The sequence below is a fragment of the Pezoporus occidentalis genome, unplaced genomic scaffold (genome assembly GCF_034315485.1).
Source record: "Pezoporus occidentalis ecotype Australia unplaced genomic scaffold, CSIRO_AGI_Poc_V1 ctg34, whole genome shotgun sequence".
Lineage (NCBI taxonomy): Eukaryota > Metazoa > Chordata > Aves > Psittaciformes > Psittacidae > Pezoporus > Pezoporus occidentalis.
The window spans coordinates 3,180,920-3,204,628 of NW_026915376.1; the positions used below are offsets into that span (position 1 = coordinate 3,180,920).

A 23,709-nucleotide genomic window follows, 5' to 3' on the forward strand; every position below is an offset into this window, starting at 1 on the left:
TGTTTGCAGATTCCCAGTGGAAACACTCATTTGCTAAACTGTTCTATTTTGGTAACTGCTGAAGAAGTGTTTCTTAAACTGTTTCAGTTTTGTTTCATAATGCACTCTTTTTCCTAGTTAAAATGAAACTCAAACTGAAAGGTTAATTGCCCTTGAAGACTGTTAGTGTGCCGTATACATTTCATATTGGTTTTGCCTCTATTTTGCTGATCAAACTGAAATCTCTTTTTAAAAAAAACCCAACAAAACAAAACCCAACATCTCTAGGTTGCCTTTTTTTTTTTATCCCTACAGAATTGTACTGTAATTCATTTCTTCCTTACTGCAAATTTATTCTCTTCTTCTTGTGGTTCAAGATTAATAATTAAAGGACTTATTGTTACTGTGCAGGGTACTTTCCCATCCAGTGTTGGCATGTATGGTAATTATATTCTTACAGTATTTGGTATTATCTAAACCTGTTTGGAGAACTTGAGTGCAAGATATGCAGGTCTGTTGAGCTGGGAGCACTTATTCTGTGTTTGTAGGATTTGTGACAAGAAACCTACTCTAACTAGATAACCACCACCCCTGTTACCGACTGGAGAGCACTTTGTCTTCCTCATAATAGACAAGCACGTCATGATGCTTTTTCAGCAAATATCTCTGTGTTTGCTCCCTCTGAGGATGTTACGATGTCCATCTAGTAATTTATAGATAGCTTTGCTGGGACTTCCTTCATTCTTGCTGCCTTTGAGTTGATTTTGGTTTTTTATTTCGGTAGTCCTAGCTATGTGTCACAGGTATCCCTCTGCCCTCAAGCTTCCTCTTTTTAATACAGTATTTTGATAACTCTTTTTTTTTTTTTTTTTAATCCATTGATTATCTTTTACTTACAACCACTGCACCTCTATTTGGAACTTGATTTTCTGCTCTGCAACCAAACTAGAATTAACTTCATTATTTTCATTGTTAAAATGTCTTTAGAAGCTTTTCTGTTCTTTTAACAGCTCAGTCACTTGTCCTAGTGTAATTTTTCTTAGTTTTGAGCCATCATAAATATTTAGGGATTAAGTATTTATGTCCATAAAAATACATTATAAGTCTGGATTTCAGAGTCTGATGCTAGATACATCTGAAACCTCAGATTCCTAGCATTTATGCCAAAACACAAAGCTTTGTAAAGAATTACTTGATATTTAAGGTTTATAAATAAGTGTACTGCATAAGATTCAGGAATACTGAAAGAAAAAAGCAAATAAAAAAGCTGAACTATTAATATAACTTTTTCTCCTGTGTGTTATTGCACGTTTTAATAACTTGATGTAAGGAATAGGTTTTGCATAATCTCTGTTGTGTTGAATCATATTCGTCCTTTAATCTTCCTGCTGTAAGGGGGTAAAATTGTTCACTTAGCAGATAAATGGCTAGAGATTTCTCTTTTTTCTTGTGTTTTTTTTTGTTGTTGTTGTCTCCTCCTTCCCCTCCCCCCCTGTGCAGTTTTCTTGGGCTTCTTGCAAAATCACTTTGAGGTCTTTGCTTCTCTATATTTACTACTATGTATGGAATAGTGCCTGTAGTCTGACAACATTAGGAAGATATGTGTTGAAAGTAGAATAGTTGTATTCACTGCTGTAGGTGAGCTTAATCCTTCCAGCAAGTATCTCCTAGTGGAAAGACAACAGTGAAAATCTTAAGTATAAGATATGGAACATGCATACACTGGAAATGCTTGGATCTTGGAAAACCATTCAAGAATATAAGCTGAGCATTATATTCTTTCCTGTTTACTTGCTTGGATCACGGGAGTAGGTGAAGAGGTACTTTCATGTCTGAAAGTTTTGTATGTAGAACAGCCTTTTCCTGCTATTGACAGAAATCATATATATCTTGTTGGCATATTATTTTCATGTGTTGATTGTATCGTTTTTCCCATAGTTGCCTATAAGATACAGCTGAAAAGGAACCTCTGTGTGAATGGGTGTTTCAGGTTTTGAGTGTTTTTATGTAACTGTGGTTTAGACCTGAGTTGTGAATGATTATTCTTTTCCCACTTAAAAATGTTACTTTTTGGTGTCAGCTGTGCAGTAGGTTACAGGTATTTATTTTGAATAGGATTACAGCTGTAGGGTGCTCTTTTGGTGATATTTGAAGCCTGTTATCTGGTGCTTAAGAGAACCAGCTACAGTTTGGTTTGGATGCATAGATTTCCAGAGCTACAGTTGTCAAACATGAATCACTGTTTCAGCCTAGTAGTGCAGAACATGAGCCAGTAGCAACACCAGAACAAAACAAAAACAAAGGAAAAAAAAACCACCCACCCAACCAAACCAACAGCAGCATTGACTTTTGCACAGATAATTATTATTTTTTTCCCTAGCACTTGACTATAGGAACTATGGTATCTTTGCGACAACTTCTCAAGTATGCGTCATCAGAAGGTCGCCTTTGGGTGTTCTATGAGAGCAAATGCCTCCTTTGTGATAGAGAAGCAAAGCCCCCTGCAGGGGTCTGGAAAGCGTGCAAAAGCACTAAGAATTGTAGAGGCTAATACTTTTTAACTGAAGATCATAATAAACTTACTTACAGAAGCTTTTTTAAAACAGATATGAGGAAGTAGGATATGTCAAGTTGAGCATAGAATTCTTCTTGGAAAAGTGGTTGAATCTTTCAGGAATGCCGGGATTGTGACTCTCTTCCTCTTGTAGTATAGGAATAATGAATGGTACGGATGGTTTTCGCTGCTGTTAATTAGTGACAGAAGTTCAGAAATCTGGTTTGAGGACTAAAGTTTTGTTTCTTTAAAAGCAGTCTCTACCCAACCATTTACAGAATAAGTGAGACCTTGGCGTAACTTTCCCTTAGGAAAACCCACAGCTTTCTGAAGTTCTTCAGCATTATTCCTGCTGAGAGCCATAAAAATGGCAGACGGTGCAGTTCAGTGTGTTGAACTTCCATGGCATGAGGGTGTACCTTATTTAGGTACAGGAGAGTGTCTGGTTTTGATTGTTGAGATTATTCTGATCATTGATTTTTGAGCAGTAAACAGAACAGCAAACAAACTGAGGTTTGGCTTATTACCAGCTGAAGCTGTCAAGGTCATTTGTGAGTGGTTTAATTTCAAAGAAACTCATTGTTATTTGCTAGAACTATGTGGTTTTTTTTCTCCCCTTCCATTCTTGAATTTGTTGTTCTATACCAGAGTTGGGTGACCTGGGGTGGACAGAGATGTGGTAGAGGCTTCTTATGAGATCTCAGTGAGAAGGGCCTCGCTGACAAATGGCTTAATGAAATAGCTGTTTCAGTAAGATAAAAATAAAAAGAGAAATACAGGTAGTGAGGAAATCTGTTCCTTCAGATGCTGGGAGCTCTGCTTTCATGCAGCATTGTCCAGACCTTGAGTGGATTTTCCCACAGTGCACAGATCTTGTCCATTTTGGTCGTTTAAGCTACTGTTTTCCTCTTTTCTGGTTTTATTTTTTCTTTTTTTTTTATTTTATTGAGCCATTTGTTGTCAGGCCGTTCATACTGAGAAACAGAAAAAAACCCTGTACCAGCTCTCTCTGTGCCTTTTGCATGTCTTCTGTGCCTCTCACATGCTCGCTCTGCCTCTCTGTGCCTCTCTAGCACTGTTTTGGTCTACTCACCCCTCACAGTGCAGAGCATGTACCTACTGATTATGCTTTTATCTTGGCTTATTATTAGGTATATTATCTCAACTTTGTTTCAGATAACTGAGAATTTGCATAACAGGGTTTGTCATAATGGTATTCAGATGCTGAAGGACAGTCTGTAGTCAATTTTCAGTAAAAGCGATGGAAGGCCCACCCTAGGATTTTCTTCTCTATTTAAATCCTACTGAGTAGGATTTTTGTAACTTCTAAAAACTGTGAATAGCCCTTCCCCCAGCCTTATGTAAAATTGAGCATTCCTTCTTGGTGAATTCTCTGTAAATGACAGAATTCAGCTATGTGTATCTGTCGTGGTGACTAATGGGCAACTTCCTTGAATGATGTCCACCATTCCAGCTTCTCTCAAAACATTGTGTCCTTAGCAAATGTTGGACTTGCCTTTTTGGCTGTTGCCCTGATCAGTGTTGTAATTCCAAGATTGATGAAATAATGTGAACAGCCCCTTAGTTACGAGAGTTAAAGAGGGGAAGTGATTTTTCAGTTCTCAAATATTGAACTGTAAAAGGAAATTTATGCAACTTTACGAATGAAGTAGTGCAGGCCGTCAGTTGACATGATGGACTACTTTCTGTTTAAAGGGATAATTTGTGTTATGGGAAATGATTGGAATGGTTATCATTTTTGGTTTCTGCTGGGGTTTCCTTAATTAACTACCCTTTAATCCCCTCTGCCTCTCAGGTGTTCTTTTTTTCTTTCATGCCATTCATGCCATTGAGAGCTGCATTCAGCATTTTTGTAGTTCTGTCTTGCATTTACCCTGAAAAAAATTGTAATAGTAAAGCAAAACTAGTATTCCTGTATAATCTTACTGATTTCAGGTCCTGCATTACTGTCATAGTTGTTTAGCACTTTTAACGGCAAAGGCTGTCTTGTGAGTTGAGTATTATTGTATGCATGTCTAAACTTCTTTTGTTGTCTCTGATGATTTTAGGTGGAGAACTTCATTTCCTTCAGATTGGAGGAACCTGTGATGACATAGATGAAGCTGATATACTTGTAGATGGATCCCTTTCTAAAAGTGTAGAACAGTCCTCAGAAGGGACTAAGCCCTTGTCTAATCCTTCGAGTCCAGGCATTACAGGTAAATCGCACATGTTTAGGTGTATCATAAGTAAAAATGCTTTTGAAATTTTTGGAAGTTGCATTTTAAGATGATTCTGAATTATTTAATTGCATGCTGCCTTATCCTTTTTTGCTGCCCCCAGTTCTGTAGTTGCTGTATGTTTATCACTGGCTACATACAGACATAACATTTTAGGAGTTCCTGATTTAAAACAAAACCCAGCCAAATAAAAAGAAAACCACCACCTTCAGTATAGCTTAATTATGGCTTATTGGTACAAGGAAGGGATTTACTTACTTCAAAAGTGGCTGTCTGCAAGCTGCAAGTCCTCCTTTTAAGTAGTTAGATAATTCAGAGAATGTAGTATTGCTTGATCTTGGTCTGTAATGATTTCCAAGTAGCTGTTAGATGCACAATAATGATCAGATAGATTGAGTACTATTTTGCTGTGGCATCAAACTGAGCCACTAAAAGCTTTGAGAGAAGGTTAACAGTCATAGGAAGCCAGTGCTGAAATGAGAGGGCTGGGGAGAAGAGTTGAAAACAATGCTGGTTGCATAGATAGCTCTTAGTCCGAGCTATCCGGGTTAAGGATGCTAAAGTCAGTAATCCTGGACTCTTAGCGCAGAATGTGCAAATGATGGCTAGGAGTGTGCAAACATTTTCTGTATAATGAAGCTGTCAGCATGTGTATGGATTGTGAGCAGACATAGCCGCCCATGTTTGTAATATCAGGGTTGCTTCTCTTTTAATCAAGTCCCAGCCAGGAGAAAAACCCCATTTTCTTCAACTTTTGTCTTAACATGTTTTTCAGACAGAGGCATAGCTTGGCAGAAAGCTTTCTGTTTCCTGAAGTGAACTCCTAGGCAGATCTGACTGAGCATCAAGTCTTGATCTATATATCTTGTTCACAGCTGATGGCAGGCAGCAGCAGGGTGGTTTTATGAAATCACTTTGGTATTCTCTGAAGCTGTAGCTAAAAGATCCTGTGGTCAGTAGAGAAACCACAGTAACAAGCACAAGCTTTTGTTCATATATTGTTCATATATATTGTAGCTGTTTGTGGGGTGTTTTTTCCCTCTGTTGTTGGCATTCTGGAATGCATTTCTTAAATGCATGCTAGAAAATAGAATTTACAATACTTCAGGTGTATGGAGCTGTAAATCTTAGATTAGGTTAAAATCAGTATTTCCCTTTTAAGGAGTGGAGGGATTTTTGTGGTGAAGGGATCTAAAATAATGTTGGTTTTTTTTTGTTGGTTTTTTTTTAATAGAAACAAATTGAAAACGGATGTTAGTTTTCCTGAACAGTTTAAAACCTTTGTTAGAGTTTGCCATTAGAACTAGAACCAGCTTATCGTAACTCACTATTCCAATATAACAAAAACGGTGTTATTTTGCAAAACATGCTAAGTAACTTTTGAGTGCTCTTAGCTCCTTAATTTTTCAATTTTAGGGGTTGATACCATGTTACATATTGTTGCTCCGAATACTCCAAATTTGTAATTGTTTCTGTTGGGGGGGGGGGGGGGGATGAAGCAGAAAAAATCCAGTCTACTCAAAGGCAGAATTGTTGTGTGCTTAGAGCTATGATCTTACTTATCATTGCAGTGTCATCTAGCTAATGAGGTTCATATTTGGCAATAAAAAAATGAAGATGTTTGCTATATTACTGAAATTAAATTCCGAACTAATTTCACATTTCTAATCTCTTCAGCATTTTCCTGTCTTCTGGACTAAAAAGTCGAAATCATAGTTGTTGCAAGGAGAGCGAATTTTTTGCCTGACACTGGTTATCTCATATGGAGCTCCTCCACTTTCTGGGGAGGAATTGCATGTGCCTTGTTGCCTGCTCTCAAGCTGAAGGATGTAATTTTCTTTGCTCCCTAGATGGTGACAAATAGTAGTCAGGTAGCAAACCTGCTGCTTTTGATATCCATTGTTTCTTCACAAGTAAAAGATGTTTTCCAGAATACATTTTTAAGAGAAAAATACTCGAAATACAGTAAGATTGACAGTGTGCATAGTTATTTTCCCTCAAGTTTTCAGTGTTTTTTGTCTGAGGACACCTGAATATTTTCAGGTTTCTTTTGTAACATTTCTTTAGGTGTTTGTATCCCTGTGATATTTTAATCTTGAGTACTCCTTCAATTAATCTCCTTGTTTCCTCAGGACAAGACTTGAATATGAAGACAAGAAGACAAAATACTTGTCTAGGTCTAGTGTCTTTCAAGTGCCTTATATAAAACATGTTTGTTTTTCACTTACCTCTCTTTTAAGCTAAACTGGGAGTCTTCCAAAGCATTCTAGTAACCCACCATGAAACAAGTATATATTGATAAGCAGGTGCCAAAGCAATGTTGTAACGTCTTTATCACTGTTTAAAATTGCACAGTAATTCCACATGTCTGTTTTCAAGAAATATAAAACTTTCATTTTTTAATTTTTTTTTTAATCTGAGTCAGTACAGGTGTTTAAAAGAATGTTTTAATCAGCTTTACATCATCAAAGTGTAGCTGGCTAATTACTTTTTCCTGATGCTTGTGGTTGAATCCCAGACAGCATGCTCAGAGCTCTCAAAATTTATTCCAAATGAGCTGCCTTCAAAGGATGCTAGCTTCGAGACTGGAGTTGTTTAGTGGCTTGTGTCTGGTTTTTTTTTTCTGTTGTTGTTAGGTTTTTTGTTTGTTTGGGTATTTTTGTTATTGGGGTGGGAGTTTTAATTGTTTGGGATTGGGTGGTTTTGCCTCATTATTTTAGAAACTTCATATACCATGTAGTTAATTTTACCCATAGCAGTTTGGTTATATTTCAAAACTGTATAGGATGTTCTGGGAAAAGTATCTGTGTAGCAATTAATATATGTTCTGTAATTACTCAGGAGTTGATCTTTTGGTGGACCAGCCATTTTCTCTTGAAACATTGACATCCCTGGTTGAACTGACCCGTTTTGAGACCTTGACGCCACGGTTTTCAGCCACTGTCCCTCCCTGTTGGGTAGAAGTCCAGCAAGAGCAGCAGCAAAGGCGGCATCCTCAGCACTTGCACCAGCAGCACCATGGGGATGCAGCTCAGCATACTCGAACTTGGAAGCTCCAGACAGACAGGTGGGTAGGTAGTGCTGCAGAAAGAATCACATGAGTATCGCATAAATACTTTATATAGTGGATTTAAGCGCAATTTTCATGCAATTTAATTGTTTTTAAGTAGTGTGTAAGTTCAAGAACTTGCACTTTGATTTCAGATAGTAATCCCTCTTCGGCAGTTTGTGTTAAAGTTTGTGAGATTGCCAGAATTGTTTTAGTGAACCTTGAGGCAGATTGAAAAATCAAGTTTTTAACTTGTCTATTTTTGTTTGCCAAATGTTGCCATTCCATTATATAATTAGACAAGCGCATTTGTCAGAATTACAAATATTCTTAATTGTTTCTATAAAAGTCTGATTCACCCTTCATATGCGTACACACATTTTTAGTACCTTTTTTTTCAATGGGAAAATTAAAGCTGCAGGTGCCAGTGTGACTAATGAGCTGTCATAAATTAAATTGTATTGTAATTTATTTAAAAATGTGAAGATAGAATCTGGATTTACTTCTGTTCATGTCAAGTTAAATTTTTGTACAAGAGTCATTTACTTAAGCCATTATATAGCCACGGCTGTGCTAAAATCCAGGCAATATTTTCATTGAAATGAACTGCATTGACATGCTATGGGTAGTACTGCTTAGTTTTTTGCACGTAACTTGAGAACTTGGAATTCCTCTGGACTAAAGACTGAAACTAGAACCTAAAAACTAGAATAGCAGTGTTGTGGTCTTGATGAGCTGTGTAAAATGTGCCTGAAATAGCTTTGCATGGTTTTTCTGAAAAGTGCTCAGAGAAACAAAATACAGGTAGAAGCTGTGTTTTGTGTTTTATCAAAGGACTCATGTAATAAAGCACAAGATCTTTTGGGTCAGGCTGTCACCTATCTGTACTACTGATGTACAAGATTTGGGTAGAAATACGTAATCTGAGTGTCCATACTGTGGAAACAGTGAAATAGCCAAAGGGTTATAGGGGAGCTAGACATCGTGTGTAGGGGGAATAGCATGTGAGAACAAACTGTTCCACGTGAGAAAATGGATCTAGAAGGTAGTGGTTGCAGGTATTTCTGTGGCTGACACCTCACATGAGCTGAAGTTCCTTTAATTAAATGGTCATAAGCTGTGGTTAAAGACTTGCAGTGCATTGCAGGCTTTAAAATTTTTATTTGTGTAAGTAAAATACTCTCTATGTAACAAGTGGGAAGGAGGTGGTTCCTTGCAAAATAACTTCCAGTTTCAACTATTGATTATCCAGTGTGTTCAGTAACAGCTGAAAAATAAAAAGCTACCAATATGAATATATAAGGAAGCAAACAAGTAATAGCTGTTAATTGGAAGATGATAGGTGGAACATTAGTGTGTGAGTATTGGTTTCATTAGAGGAAAAGAATTATGCCTGCTGCAATTAAAACAGTAATGTAAAGAGGTAAAGTTACAAGTTTTGATTTAGTACTGGAAATCTTTGACAGCTGCTAAATGACTCATGATGAAAATGATTAAATTACAGTCCTTTTGTTCATAGAGTAGAAAATAAAATCTTAAGACTGAGAGCAGCATTAGCTCTTAATTGGAAGTTATCTGGGAAGAAACTTTGATTTCTGGATTATTTTTTTGGTCCTTATTCTAAAGTTCCTTTTATCTCCTCTGAGTGTCTCATATTGGTTCCTATCAAGATGTGGGATTACAGGGTTAGATGGATGAGTAATGCAGTTTGATATGATAATTGTTTTGTTTCTCAGATAGGAGATAATCCTGTAAATGTATTTTAGGGAATGGCTTTATATTACACTTGCACTCTTTCAATCCTATTTTTTTTTTTATTTTAAAATAGATGTGTAACTAAGAAAACAGAAAAGCAGAGTCTGGTTTAACTTGTGAATTACCTAAAATATCAGTATATCCCCTTCAGTGGTAATTTCATTGAAATGCTAAATTGGATTAATCCTGTTTAAAAAAAATAAAAGAAGTATGTGAATTCCTAATGTGCTTTGATAAAACAGTAACATCTGAGTTTCTGGGTTTTCTCAAATTTAGATAGGAAATATTTTCTGTTTTCACCTAATGCAGACATACTTGAAAATATATGAAAGAAGGAGGAGCTAGGTACTGATCTGCTTTCCAGTGTTTAAACTCGGAGTGGGTCTGCAGCTCAAAGGTCAGTTGTAGTGGAAGGTCAACCATTGATGAGATCTTCTAGAAAAGGAATGAAGAAGTGTGTTAAAAAATATTTTGTAGTTATGAGAATGATGGTGTATTTGCATTTAGAACATGGTCTTGATTGTGTATTCTTCTTTAAAAAGGTGCTATAGAATGGTTTCAAAGGTGAGAAAAGCTGCTGAAAGAACTTGCTTTAGAGTACCAGAGAAAAGTGATATATAGGATGGATATGCTAAAATGTTAAGGGAGTAAAATTATTTTTTCTTATTTGAAACTTCGCAAATAAAGGTGATGCACTTAAACAGAATTATGAGAAATGAAAAAGCTGCTTAAAGGAGAGTTTTTCATTCATCACAGAATTAGATTGTGAAGTTCATTGCCACAGGTATAACAAGTATTAAAGATCTCTTGACTGTTGGATTAATACGAGACCTTCATGGAGGATCATTATTCCATACATGCCTATTGAGAGATACTTAAAACTTCCTTTGGGGCATTATTCCAGGAAAAGAGTAACTGGTATTTATAGTGCTATGGAAACAGTACTGCAATGAGGGTAATAGGGAATCTTTTCATTGCTACTTTTATCCAAATGTTGATTTGCTTTCTCTTACCAGTGAGCTTTTAACATGTTCTTTACAAAATGAATGTGGGTAACAGCAGCTTGAAGGATCTCTACTTCAGAAATTCATGTGGACATCAACCCATGCAGTATAAGGTGGTTGGTTTTTTTTCTCTTGTTAAAGAAAACATGCACAGATGGAGAATGCACTGGGCAATGCTGCTTGCTTGAGCTGAATTTTCTCTTAACACTGGGTCATTGTCTTCTTTTTTTTCCTGACAGCAACAGCTGGGATGAGCATGTCTTTGAACTTGTTCTGCCAAAAGCCTGTATGGTTGGACATGTGGACTTCAAATTTGTTTTGAATTCAAACATCACAAACATTCCCCAGATTCAAGTGACTTTACTGAAAAATAAAGCTCCAGGCTTAGGGAAAGTCAATGGTAAGAAGGAACTTGGGTATTGTTCAGATTATTTCTTTTCTCAAGCTTATTATTCTCTGTAATGTATGTTAGAAGAATTGCTTAGAACTGTGTATATATTTGGTTTCACTTGTTTCCACTTTCTTTTCCTCAGCATCATGGTCTGTTTTCACTTACCGTGTTTGAAGGTAAAGTGGGGAAACAAACTGGGTAAACAGCTTCAAAATCCTGAATTTTACACAAAAAAATACATAACTCAGAAAAGTTGAACTGAATTATTGTTCTGTACTGCTTGAATCCTCAAGTCATTAAATAATTGTAAATCATCCTAGAGATTGACTAATGAAACAAGTGGTACATTTTAAAGTTCTTGATATATTTAGAAATATAAATTATTCCAAATCACAGAAGGAAGTTATTTGCCAGTGCCTCTTGGATGCATGAGAGAAAACAGCAAGTGTTTTTTCATAGCACAAGATAATAACTGGCTTACTTGGGAATTCTGTCATCATTTGGCTCTTTAAGTAAGCTATGCAAAAGGTGCAGTATGATTTTACCTTTTGTTCCTCACGGTTTTGACAGAGTAGACCAAAGTTATGAATGCTTTTACCTTACCTAGCTGGATCTAGGAGTCTTCCCCAGTAAGATCTCTGTATCTTACTAGCTCTCAGAGAACCTGTGAGGGGGTAACATAAATTGAAAAGTCACTTTGATGTGGAAGAGTTTGTGCCTCTATTGGGATTGTGGTGAGTGTTCGTTGCATGTCCTGCTGCCCCGTCTGCGAGGGATGGAAGGCATTACATGCAGCTCTTTCTTTTATAGAGACATTAATTGGTTACCTTTATCTGGACACCTCTTTCTGGAAACCTTCTAGGAAACCAGTTTTTCAGAGAAATCTTGCTGTCACATCGTGTTAAATTGGTGGCTGGATATAAAATGTGTTGGGGAGAAGAGAACAGCAAGCACGATTATAAAAGCTCTTTTTAGTTTTCTGTTTTATAAATGCTAATTAAGCGCACTCCAGCTAAACAATGGTAATAGTGCTCTAAATTTTGGAAAGGAATACAGGCATACCAGAGGTCATTGACATGCTTTCATACAACTTCTCACTCCTAGTATCCTCCAGTGTTTAACAAGAAAAAAAAGTGTGCTGGAGATGCTTCTTGAAGAAATCCTACAAACTGGTGGTTATCTGAGAATAAATTATTATTGCATAGTAATATTCTTGGAAAAACATGTATTCTTGTAGGATACAAGATATTTTAAGTGTTTTAACTGAAGTGCTAGCTGTGACTGCAAGACAGCAGTCAATAGGTGTTCTTGCAGGTTCTTCCTTTGGTTAACACTTTAAGTAAAACCTTAATTTTTAACATACAGCAGGTTTTTTTTTCTGTCAAAGAGAAAAATAGGACAGATATTCCATGTTGCTTTTCTGAACAAAATCTGCTTCATTTTCAGCATGAATTTTAGAATTCATTTGCAGATCTGAATGTCAGAATTACTCTGAAAATTTTTACTTGTGGAACAAAACTGTAGAAGGAAAGCTACACTTTTTTCCTTAATGTCTCTGTATTAAGTATTTCTGAGGAAACAGTTCAATGAGTTGGTAATTCTCTGAAGGTATTTAATTTGGCTGTGAAATAGATTGCTTTTTGTGGACCTTTACAGTATAGTATATGGATCATAATATATGACAGAGCTCTTCAAGAAAGTGACATTTCACTTTCTTGCGTGCAGTGTAGCAGAATTTGCTTTTCCCTGTTATGGATAAGGTGGAGAAGGCATGGTGGGGAGGGACAAGGTGTACACAGGCAGCGTGGAAGGGATTGGGGCATGTGAGAGTGCCTGCAAGGCAATCTTGGTAAGGTCTTTTTTTGTTTGAGTCTGTAGGACTGGGGAGCCTCAACTAACCATATCCTCTCAAGTGTTACTGCGTTGTAGTTGTTGTCTACCCTTTTTCAAAAAAAATTTCATGGGTTTTGGAAAAAATACCGTAATGACATTTGTCTTTTTTTCTGTGCAACATTGAATGAAGCAATAGGGCACTAACTGTTTCATTGTAAGGGAAGACAAACCTAGGTAATTGATACCTGTACTGGATATTAACCAAAATGCTCCAGTCCCAGGTATAAGTAGTGTTCAGGACTGTTTGGTGGCTCTTGAAAATGTATAAAATCTTCGGACTGAAATTCATGTAAAACCCTCTGTTCACATCTGTTCCTCCATGGAGGGAGAAAGGAACTGAAATTTGAAGATAATGAGACCTAAGGAAGGTGTGTAGGGGAAAGTTTATTTAGTTGGGTTTTTTTTGTATGAGAGGAACCCTGGAACCAGTTAAATATGTAGTGTGTAATAATGGGAAGGCCAGATGCATAATTCTTCCAGTTTGAACTAATGTTTTTGATCTGGCAGTTACTTCACTGTATATGCTTCTTGTTCATTTGCTTGCATGTCCTCTTTGTCTGTGATTGATAAAAACCATTGAATTGAAAAAGAGCTGTGCTTAAGTATTAACAAAATAATGTCTGATGTGCATTCAGCAGGAGCAATCCAGTTACTTGTAGTTTAAATTATCAAACTTTCAATACCAGAATCTAATAACTTTGGAGTAATCTGCAGTTGATTATTAGGAGAAAATAATATGTGCAAAGGAGGCTGTTTACAGGTCATTCGAAGAAATATTTTAACTATTTGCTTCAACTTCAATTGCAATCCTAGTATGAAAAACATGTGTTTATGTTTTTGTGGTTCTTGTATTAGAAACAGTGTCATGGGCAGAAAGCTGATAGATTTTCTATGAAAACTACTGCTTCTGTTTTCTGTGAGCCTTAAGTAATGTTTGTGATATCTTACTAATATTTTTATTTCTAGAAGCAGCAGTAGACAGGCAGATCACATTTCCTCTGTCTCCAGCTCATAATATTGAAGCAGAAAGAAATGGAAAACCAGGACTGGTTGAATTCAATGAAGAAATGCAGTATATGGATGTAGAGGAGCCACAATGTAAGTTTTGTTTGTTACATTTTGTTTAAAGTATGAGCTTGCTGTTTTCTTTTCTTAATGATACACAGGTGTTTCTTTGCAAAAATTTTTCAGCTAATGAAAACAACTATTTTGTCAGCCTTCTTCAGTATGTTGCCTCTCTCACAGGTCTGTTTACCATAGAAGTTGAAATTTTAACATGGACACACCCATAAAAACCCAACAGTAAATCCCACAAAACAACAAATTACTGCAGAGTTAAAAGTACTGCAGGTACTTTAAAGTAGATTAGTATTTATCTGAATTTGTAAATGAAGTAGATTGATATAGCACTTTTTGAATTTAAACTCTTACCCTGTTCCAGCAGTATTTTACTTGGTTTCCTTAGCTAGTTTTAATAGATTTTTTTTTTACTTTGCATACATGGACTTTATAGAGATTGCTGCTGTAAACCTACAAAAACAATGAACAGCTAGTAGGGAATTCATAAGTAGTCATGTTGACTTTTGACCACATCACACTTGCTGTGCCTGTTCTTATAATCTTTTAATGAGTACTCTTCCACAAAATCTGTTAAGAGACACTCTGAAAGGCAGTCACATTGGGTCTGAGTGAGATCTAGAGACTAAAAATTGATAGTTGGAATAAATCAGTTCCAGAGCTATGATTCTTTTTCTTGGTCCTTTCAATGGTCTTATTTTACACATTTTGTGTTTTGTAGCTCTGACGAGCCAATCAATGTACATATTATCCTAATAATATAACTGGAGAAGCTTTGAAAACTGTCATTTACCTTTATTGATTTCACTGGAAATGGTTAAAAATGAACCTCGTGTAATCGTTAGTTTTTCAATGTTGCATTGCATATTTATTGATCAGAGTTTGACATGGTGTATTTTTAACCCATGCAAATGATCAGATTTTGTGACTCAATTATGAATAATTCAGGTCCATATTATTCATATTTTTTAAGGTCTTAGATTGTGTCCATTTCTGGAGGAACACAAGGAAGATATACTCTGTGGTCCAGTATGGCTGGCTACTGGACTTGATCTATCAGGACATGCTGGAATGTTGACTCTGACAAGTCCAAAGCTTGTTAAAGGTAAACCATTTTATTTTGCTATTCACATGAAGTATGTGTGAGTAAAGTGCCTTGTGTACTTCTGTAGTCAGACTTTGGTTTGTATTTATTTTCACATTGCCAAATTTTGTTGTATGACATTATAATGACTTAACTTTTCAAATTGATGCTCAAGTAGTGGAATAAATGTAGCTGAGCTTTGCTTCTACACTATATCTGTGAATTTGAAATCTGTTTACAGCTTGCCCCATTAAACTATGTAAATTCTCTTCCCCCCCCCCCCCTTTTTTTCTCCCCCCCCCCCCCCTTTAGGCATGGCTGGTGGCAAGTACCGCTCATTTTTAATTCATGTTAAAGCAGTGAATGACAGAGGAACAGAAGAAATCTGCAATGGTGGCATTAGACCAGTTGTTAGAATACCATCTCTCAAACCTCAGACTAACAAGGGCCATTCCCTTGCTTCACTATTGGCAAAAGTAGCAGCAGGCAAGGTAATGACTGACCAAGAAAGACATCTGTGTTGAAGTTGTAGAAATGGTATGATTTATGGAATCTGAAAATGAATCAGCTGTTAGGAGAGTTAAAATCCATTAAAATTACTTTTTTAAGAGTTAACTCTGTGTTAACACCTTCAAGAATCGGAGTTAAGCATCTCTTAAGTTGTTTTCTCTGTGCAAATTTAGCTGAAAAGGCCTGTTCTGCCAGTTCCCCATTCTGAGTGCTTGATTTTGAAACTGGTATTTCCGTGAGTGCTTTCAGTAGTGTATACACCTCGTCCTGCTACAAAGTATTATATTTGTGTGTGTGTATTTTACTCTTGATCATTGTAAGATCAAGATGCTCTTCATACTTGTAAAATCAGGCGATACAATGTACATCTTTTGGACACTATTGGAAAGGTTAGAACGTAATGAATTACAGGGCATTGCTAAATTTGATTGTCTATATTAAGGCCATCAGTTGGTCGATGAAAAAATGAACATGAGACAGCTTCGGTGTGAGCTTGCAGCCCAGAAAGCCAACCGTATCCTGGCTGCATCAAAAGGAGCGTGACCAGCAGGTCAAAGGAGGTGATCCTGCCCCTCTACTCTGCTCTTGTGAGACTTCACCTGGAGTATTGTGTGCAGTTCTGGTGTCCTCAACATAAAAAGGACATGGAACTGTTGGAGCAAGTCCAGAGGAGGGCCACGAGGATGATCAGGGGACTGGAGCACCTCCCACATGAAGACAGGCTGAGGAAGTTGGGGCCGTTGAGCCTGGAGAAGAGAAGGTTGCATGGAGACCTCATAGCAGCCTTCCAGTATCTGAACGGGGGGCTATAAGGATGCTGGGGAGGGACTCTTCACTAGGGACTGTAGTGATAGGACAAGGGGTAACAGGTTAGAACTTAAAAAGGGGAAGTTTAATTAGATATAAGGAAGAAGTTCCTTACTGTAAGGGTGGTGAGGCACTGGAATGGGTTGCCCAAGGAAGTTGTGAATGCTCCATCCTTGGCAGTGTTCAAGGCCAGGTTGGACGAGGCCTTGGGTGATATGATTTAGCATAAGGTGTCCCTGCCCATGGCAGGGGGTTGGAACTAGATGAACTTAAGGTTCTTTCCAACCCTAACTATTCTATGATTCTATGAAAAGTAGTCTATTAGTACATTGCTCAAACTGAGGTGAGATTTTACTCAACAGTATTTCTCTGAACAATGTATATAAATGAAGCAGTCAAAACCAGTGTGATTTATGATGATTATTTTTTCTCCCTAAAAAAAAAAGGAAAAGCCATCTAGCAAAATTGAAGCCACTAATTCTTCACGAAAATCGGATAATCTGAGAGGTTGTGACTTACTTCAAGAAGTATCTGTAACAATTCGAAGATTTAAAAAAACTTATATGTCAAAAGAAAGGTTAGTAGGTATTTTTTAATTCTAAAAAATATTAGTTTTAATTAGACTTACCATTAAACCCTTAGTTCAGAATAGCTCAGGTCAAACTACGGCTTCAGATTATTTCATAAACATGTCCTGTGGAAAGTCCTGTAAATTGTGAGTTTGAGAGCACTGTGCTGTGCAGTTTGTGGTAGAATAACACCCTGCATGAAATTGTATGTTGAGTGATTATTTGCTTGACTGGAAAAGACAAATATAAATACGTTTTCCTGGTAAGTTAGCTAAATTATTTGGACACGTTTTTGGTTCTTTTGTGTAGTTTTTTTTTGTTTGTTTGGTTTGGGGTTTTGGTTTTTTTTCATTTTTTTTTTTAAGGAAGCATCTTTCCTTTCTATTTCCATGTTGTCTTGTTTCTTACAGCAGAGAATGTATTATTTGTCAAAAAGTTTAGAATCAAATATAACTGGCAAACTCTTACTCAACAACTGTTTAAAGTCTCTATGAATTGTTACTGCAAACCTCAATACAAATAATACAGTATTTAATTTGTATGTAATGGGCTTAAAGAGGCTGCAGAGAGGTATGTGCAAATGATTGCCAAAGAGTGTTGTAGGTGGTGAAAGTTTGTGTAGGTTTAGAAGTTACCAGACAAGTTAATAAGAAGAAAAAAAATCCTTGAAGGTTAGTAAATATCCACTAACCTCTGAAGTTCTGTGAGCAGAAAATAGACTGGGAATGTGAGCTTGGAAAATATCACATATGCTCATGTACTACTTTTATATAGGCATCTTTTTTTTGCCACTCCTAAGACAGGATGCAAAGCTGGAGGGACACTTTAATGGGAGAATGGCCATATTGGATAATTCTGGTTTTCATTTCCTTCCCTTTCTCCCTAGAGTTCAACGGTGTGCCATGTTACAGTTTTCAGAGTTCCATGAGAAGCTGCTCACCACTCTTTGCAAGAAGACAGATGATGGTCTGACTACAGAACATGCTCAGAGTCTTGTACTAGACATGCTTTGTTGGCTGGCTGGAGTGTATTCAAATGGACCTGGCAGGTAAGAGAACTTGTGTTTAAAATAACATGGCTATTTCTCAGCATTAGCTCTGTTAGAAAAAAATGAAGTTTTATACGGTTCTCTAAAATATGCAACTTGTTTTTACAGCTCAAAGGAAGGAAATGATAGCTTGCTTTCTAAAACACGTAGATGTGTCTCTGATATAATACGTGTTTGCTTCTTTGAAGCTGGGCGGAGCATAGCTCACAAATGTGCACGATTTCTTGCACTATGCATCAGGTCAGTGCTAATTATTTCTATATTTTTATATATTTATATTTTATGTATATTTTGGAGGGTTGCATGCAGGTCTGAATTGTAAATGTGTGTTCGTTATCATTTACCATAAAATTCATAAAGCAACAAGATCTGGAAGATCTGCTAAGGAAAAACATGTTAGGCTATGACTGCAAAGAACATCAGTGTTTCAACATCATCTTATGGGGGAGATTTCACAATTTGCTCTTACTTCATTAAATGCTAAAGTATTTGTGTGGTTCTTTGTAGCAATGGCAGGTGTGACCCAAGTCAGCAAGGGTTTGGATCAGTTCTTCTAAAAGCTTTACTTGACAATATGCCTCTTTTGCCTGCTGCTGCAACAGGTGGTATGTATACAAAGTTTGTTGTCATAAAAATGCACAGTACATTTGTTGTTTGGCATGTTTTGTTGGGTTGTCTTGTGAAATAAGAATTAGATAATTATTCAGTTAGTAAAAACTGCTTCTTGGAGTAGTCTGATAGATAGTATCCAGGTATGAAGTATGCATTTGTAGATGATGGAATTTTAAACAAATTAGCTAGGTTAGAACAGAGATCTAAGGCACTGAAAGGTGTTCAGCAACAGCACATTCTCTTGACATTCTGTGAGAGTCAGGATTGTCTGTTCTGAAAATTAGAAGATATATTCCAAGGAGCCTGGCTATCTGAATGATGTCCATCTAGCAATCCATTTCTGTTACTTCTGTGCCAAAAAGAAATTTTTAATTAAATTAAATTCCTACCTCATCTACACTGCAGAGTAATGGTATGTTAGGACCTTGTTGAAGCCTTTTGAGTGCCAGATAGAATAGGAAGATGACTTTAGTACTCATATTTGGGGTGGCGAGACCTGCTTTGTGTTTTTCACAGTATGACATTGTTGAACTGCATCTAGTTTGGCATCACCAAGGGGTCTTGCAGGGAAATTAGTTTGCCGTCCAAAATGCTGGTTGTGCTACCATCCAGGTAGAAACATTTATTGTGCAGCTACTTAGGGTGTGGAATGCTTGGGGAGAGTTGGAGGAGAAAGCCAGGGTTTGTGTTTCTGTACAGAAACACTGCACTATGCTTCCAGAACTGATTTGTAAAGGAAATAGTGACTTCCAGCAAATGCTGAATAAGGAGACAGCAGCCAAAAACAGAGAAGGAGTTGAATATAGAGTAATGCTTGGCTCTGAAGGAATTTGCACCCCTAGCCTAGCACCTTAGTGTATCAAGAGCATTTAGATTCTTGTGCTTAGTAGAATCAGTGGGCAGAATCAAGGAAAGAACTATGTGCAAAGCTGTCTCTTGTAAACTGTTTTTTCTTCAATTATGAATTAGTTGATAAGAGAATTTGAAGTGCTTGTGGAAAGTAATGATTAGAGAATGATTCTAAATTCAAGTATCTCCAAAAAAAAAGTGGAGGGGGAGAATGTTTCCTAGTCTGGATTCAGTAAACATTAGGTACTTCATTGATTATGCATCAGTATATTCTTTCTGAGTGGAAAATGCATATCATGTTTCACCTTGAATTATTTTGTTTTCTTTTTTTTTAAATGCAGGATCTGTGTATTGGTATTTTGTCTTGCTGAATTATGTAAAGGATGAAGATTTGGCCGGATGTAGTACAGCTTGTGCATCATTGCTAACTGCTGTGTCCCGACAGTTGCAGGATCGTCTAACACCTATGGAAGCATTACTTCAAACAAGGTACTAAGAAATGTGGTGGTTGTAAACTTAATAAAAATGAGCATAGAAGCTAGTGCCATCCTCTGGTGTTCTAAAAAAAGATTGGCCATTTAAAATAGTAGGATTTTTCCATATTGCTTGAGCAAGGATTAATTTGGTACAGCTCTAGAAAATAGTTTTGACTTGTGCAGAGTTCAAGAACTAGAATCATAGAATAGTTAGGGTTGGAAAGGACCTTAAGATCATAAAGTTCCACCCCCCCCTGCCATGGGCAGGGACACCTCCCAATAAACCATGTCACCCAAGGCTCTGTCCAACCTGGCCTTGAACACCACGAGGGATGGAGCATTCACAACTTCCTTGGGCAGCCCATTCCAGTGCCTCACCACCCTCACAGTAAGAAACTTCTTCCTTATATCTAATTAAACTTCCCCTTTTTAAGTTCTAACCCGTTACCCCTTTTCCTACCACTGCAGTCCCTAATGAAGAGTCTCTCCCCAGGATCCTTGTAAGCCTCCTTCAGATACTGGAAGGCTGCTATGAGGTCTCCACGCAGCCTTCTCTTTTCCAGGCTCAACAGCCCCAACTTTCTCAGCCTGTCTTCATACAGGAGGTGCTCCAGCCTTTTGTAGAATTGCACCTTTCTGTAGGAATTTACTCATTCCTTTATATAGCATGTTTCCAAGTACCTCCTCTACACAGCATATTTGAAATAGAGGGTTTTTCCTTTCCACTTTCCCACTTTTGAATGTTTCTATATAGTGTTTTACTGATTTTCTTCTTTGAACTAAAGTTGTTTTCTAACTCTGTATCCCCGTAGTTAGGATAAGAATAGCATGAGACAGATCTATCTGATCCCATATTTGTTTACGGTAGCTTTTGTCTTTAGCAAGGACTGACTATTCCCTGACTTACTTTACAAATTTAGACAGAATTTACTGTCTTTTTCTTCATGTGTCTACAGATAAGAGAATAGTGTAATTTCTCTCTTTTTTTTTTTTTAAGTAGAAGATAAGTATTAATACCTTTTTTTTTAATAATTTAGTAGGTACCCATTGCTTTACTCTTTCTCCCTTCTCTCCTCTCCCTGAGTTGTATTTTATCATATTTATGTGCATTTACATTGCAGAGTTTCTAGTACAGATTTTTCCTTCTTTGTTATTGTTCCCAGGTACAGTAGCCAACCATTTGTTAATCAAATAAAAGCAGATGTCTGCTTAAAGGACCTGCACATTCATGTTGTTTTAAGGCAGAGTAGTACTCATTTTACTATTCTGTGCTGCAGTGAAGCAAGTAAAACTTGCAAAGATAAGGCCAGATGGCTGTGTTACATGACTTGCAGTTCAGAGAATAACAAAAAGAAGGCATTTCAGACAATATTTTAGGCTGTCCCACAGTAAAGCAGGTTGGTTTGTCTCTAGCAAATCTGACAAATTTCTCCAGCCTGTTCTTGAAAGCATCTGATTAAAGTAGTGGTAGAATTTAATTATTCTAAATATTTTAAGCTATTACATGGCTTAATTATTCTTATCATTAAGACTTGAACTGTTTCCTTCTGCCTGTATCTAATCTGAAATATATTCTGCTGCAGCTAAAGGCTTCTAATGTTTGTGTCCTGTCCCCCCTAGTGATATTTAATTCTTAACAAATTTTGGATGTCTAGAGGATGTTTGCATCCTTTGCAGATCTGTAGTCATTCTTAAAGCATTTGCTTCAGCTGTTTTCTTTGGTCCTCATCTTCCTTGAATTGTGGTACACGAAATTGTAAACACTGTTCCAGTTAAGATCACTGATGAATGAAGCAGAAGAGATTTCACATATCTTATATTCATTACTCATAGATGAATAGGGTGATGGGGCTTTTTATGTGACATTGTTGATCCATTCTTCATTGTTTTTTTTAATTGATGTATCTTCTATATCCTGTTCTGGAAAGTATTGCTAATGCATTTTAAAACTGTGAACCTCATCGTTCCTGTTGGAAGATCAGTAAAAGGCACTGTGCTTATTTAAATATATTCTGTCCAGCCCAGATTATTTCACTTTCTGCAATACATTCAAATTCTGATCCAGTTCTACAAAGGTCTTATAACCCCTTTTTATGTTTTATCACCTGCTTGCTTAATAAATCAAACTCTTCACTTACATCATGCAAGTAAGCAGTTTTAATGTTGAACTGACCTAGTAGATTAAGCTTTTGAATCTGAGCTCTAAAACAGGTTGTGAAAGTACCCTACTGAATTTTGTCTGACCATTTTTGTGTGTTTTAGTAACCACTATACAGTAGCATGTTGTCTCATGTTTGCTGCATGGCCCTTTTTCATAAGCAAAGCATCAGTCTTGCTAGATGTACAGTATGCAATGTTCCATGCTTGTAGAGGGCAACCTGGATTCATCTAATACTTGTTATTCTTAATATAAAGTTTTCATCTTAATTTTTCTACCTTATTAGGTGCTTGTAAGTGATTATTGTCCTTCTTTAGAACGTCATTTTCTGACTAGTCTTAGTACTGTGTGGCAAAAAGCATTGAGCCTAGCTAATATGGAGGCATTTTAACATTCAGAGATGTCTAGAGCGTGTCCTGCCTTGTTGCTGGTATATAATGTGTAATACTGTAAGTATTCGTGTAGACATTTATCCTTTTGTGACCACTTGAGCAAAAAAGGCACTTAAACACTCCAGCCATCTCAGTGTTGCTGGGGGCTTTCCTCGCCTGCTAAAGAACGGAGAAGTTGCTCCAAGGCAGAGAAAAGGAGGTGGAGGAACATTGTGTTGCTGCTGGTGTGTTCATGAAAGTATTTTCTATTTTGGTTCTTACCAGTCAAACCGCAAAATGTTACATGTTTCTCACTTTTGTATCTACACAGATGCATTCTTTCTTTCTAATCCTGTTGAATAATTTGGCCTGATTTCCATTTTTTAATCCTCTTGCCAGTTGCTGTTAATAGGTATTGGTACACAAAAGAACCCAACACTGATTCTGTTATTACTTTGAATTTTCCTATTCTTGGCTTATAAAACAATAATTGATTGGGGACTACCTTGTTAACTGAGTGATTGTATCATTTTTTTCTACTGACAGAGTAAGAATTGTAAGATCTTCTTCTGTTGAGATACTTAGAGTACTCACAAGTGTTGATTGGTATTCCTAGCAGCATTTCATTTTTTCTTCTTACTCTAGCTGGAATAACTAGCTGAGGCTGAATAAGTTTTAGTGGTTTGGAAAACAGTACTGTGTATTTATTGACTGCAGATAAATGTCTGATTTACCATATGCAGGCATGCATATTGCTGTGTCTAATTGTCTGAGGCTTGTAGTTCTAGTTTCCATGTCCGAGTGTGATTATGTGTTATGTCTCTAGGACAGTATTACATCTTCAGAACAACTTAGTAACAAAGAGTTACTTATTTAGTTAGCATTGTAAGCTGTTTGATAAGGTCACCTAATAAATCACTTTCATGAAATATAATACATGGTAATTTCTAAGATATGTCAATTGAATAAAAAGAATAGTTTGGAATACAGTAAAACCTGATGATTAACTATTTGGCCTTTTTCTATAAATGATTTTGTATAAATTCTTGGTGCTTGAATAGTGCTCTTTGTCTTGTTTTGTTTGCAGATATGGATTATATAGTTCGCCTTTTGATCCAGTTCTGTTTGATTTGGAAATAAGTGGCTCTTCTTGTAAAAATATATATAACAGCAGCATTGGAGTACAGTCAGATGAAATTGATTTGTCTGATGTTCTATCAGGTATGTATGTTTTACAGTTACCTATTGTGGAAGAATTAGTAATTCTTTCTACTATACTGTTT

General features: G+C 36.7%; 1 protein-coding gene across 8 annotated transcripts in view; it reads left to right on the forward strand.

Annotated features, from left to right (window-relative positions):
* BIRC6 (baculoviral IAP repeat containing 6) overlaps positions 1 to 23,709 on the forward strand; it is a 173,177-nt gene that overhangs the window by 28,930 nt on the left and 120,538 nt on the right. For all 8 annotated transcript variants that reach the window (XM_062629560.1, XM_062629558.1, XM_062629559.1 and 5 more), the window contains 12 exons: positions 4,603 to 4,752; positions 7,615 to 7,840; positions 10,821 to 10,981; positions 13,832 to 13,963; positions 14,916 to 15,047; positions 15,339 to 15,517; positions 16,790 to 16,920; positions 17,799 to 17,960; positions 18,069 to 18,200; positions 18,468 to 18,565; positions 19,763 to 19,910; positions 23,514 to 23,647. In XM_062629560.1, coding sequence (XP_062485544.1) covers positions 4,603 to 4,752; positions 7,615 to 7,840; positions 10,821 to 10,981; positions 13,832 to 13,963; positions 14,916 to 15,047; positions 15,339 to 15,517; positions 16,790 to 16,920; positions 17,799 to 17,960; positions 18,069 to 18,200; positions 18,468 to 18,565; positions 19,763 to 19,910; positions 23,514 to 23,647 — 1,785 coding nt within the window. The remainder of the gene's footprint in view (positions 1 to 4,602; positions 4,753 to 7,614; positions 7,841 to 10,820; positions 10,982 to 13,831; positions 13,964 to 14,915; positions 15,048 to 15,338; positions 15,518 to 16,789; positions 16,921 to 17,798; positions 17,961 to 18,068; positions 18,201 to 18,467; positions 18,566 to 19,762; positions 19,911 to 23,513; positions 23,648 to 23,709) is intronic.